Source organism: Pteropus medius, unplaced genomic scaffold (genome assembly GCF_902729225.1).
Source record: "Pteropus medius unplaced genomic scaffold, Ma_sr-lr_union100, whole genome shotgun sequence".
NCBI classification, from domain to species: Eukaryota; Metazoa; Chordata; class Mammalia; order Chiroptera; family Pteropodidae; genus Pteropus; species Pteropus medius.
In genome coordinates, this window is record NW_024351210.1 from 1 (window position 1) to 906 (window position 906).

General features: G+C 38.9%; 1 protein-coding gene across 1 annotated transcript; it reads right to left on the reverse strand.

The window, feature by feature from the left end:
* Nucleotides 1–21: 21 nt before the first annotated feature.
* On the reverse strand, nt 22–899 carry LOC120586560 (short/branched chain specific acyl-CoA dehydrogenase, mitochondrial-like; the record flags this gene model as incomplete). The annotated part of the gene is made up of 2 exons (XM_039842924.1): nt 693–899; nt 22–192 (listed from the first exon to the last, which is right to left on the reverse strand). Coding segments are annotated over exons 1-2 (378 nt in total), but the record flags the coding sequence as incomplete, so codon positions are not given.
* Nucleotides 900–906: the final 7 nt, after the last annotated feature.

Below are 906 nucleotides of genomic sequence, written 5' to 3' on the forward strand. Positions count from 1 at the left end.
AAATCTCGTTTTCCAACTTACGACGGCAGGGTCCACATGCACCATCACCAGGAAGAGCTCTGTGTACTCGGCGCTGCTAATCCACATCTTCGACCCACTGATAACATAATAATGTCCCTTTTTATCAGCTCTGGTCTTCAAAGCAAATGAATCGCTACCTGCTCCAGCCTCGGAAAGGCAGAAGCTTCCTATCTACACATGGAAGGAAAAAAATTCCAAATAATTGCATTTATACTCTGTGTAAGAAATATTCACTTCTGACAAAATAAACATCTGTAAATAAAACGTGTAGCTACTTTTAAAAGCCTGTACTTAACAGAATAGTAATGGTATTCTGACAGGATTGCTTTCCAAAGACTTAAGGACACATATTCGATGTTAAGTTTAATTAAATTCGTTCTAACAATTACAAGAGAAAGGCATTTCGATGTAAATGAAACCACCGATGAAGGTATCAAAATACAATTGAGACAAAAAATAATAATCTTATTGTCTCATGATTATTCTCTAAATGTCCAGTGGCAGATGAGAGGCAGAGTGTAATTTTCCAGTAGCATTAATTTACTGAGCATTCCTTGAATCACAAATGGTGCTGCACTGTGGTCTGGAGAAACGCTGCAAACACTTTTCTCCTGGAAATATTCTAACATTAGGAAAGATGAAATCCATCTCAACGATTCAACTCAACTCACTTTTTCTGGTACCAGCTCGATCAAATAGGTAGCCTTTTGTTCTTCTGTTCCATGTTTTCTGATCAGCCCATTAATTACTGTGTTCTGGATGTCAGAGAGCAGAGCCACAGATGCGTCAACTTTGGCTACTTCCTCTATCACGAGGATAGAGGGAAAAAAAGAAGCTCCTGTTCCTGTATATTTGGTGTCAGTGTCAATGGCCAGCATCTAAAGG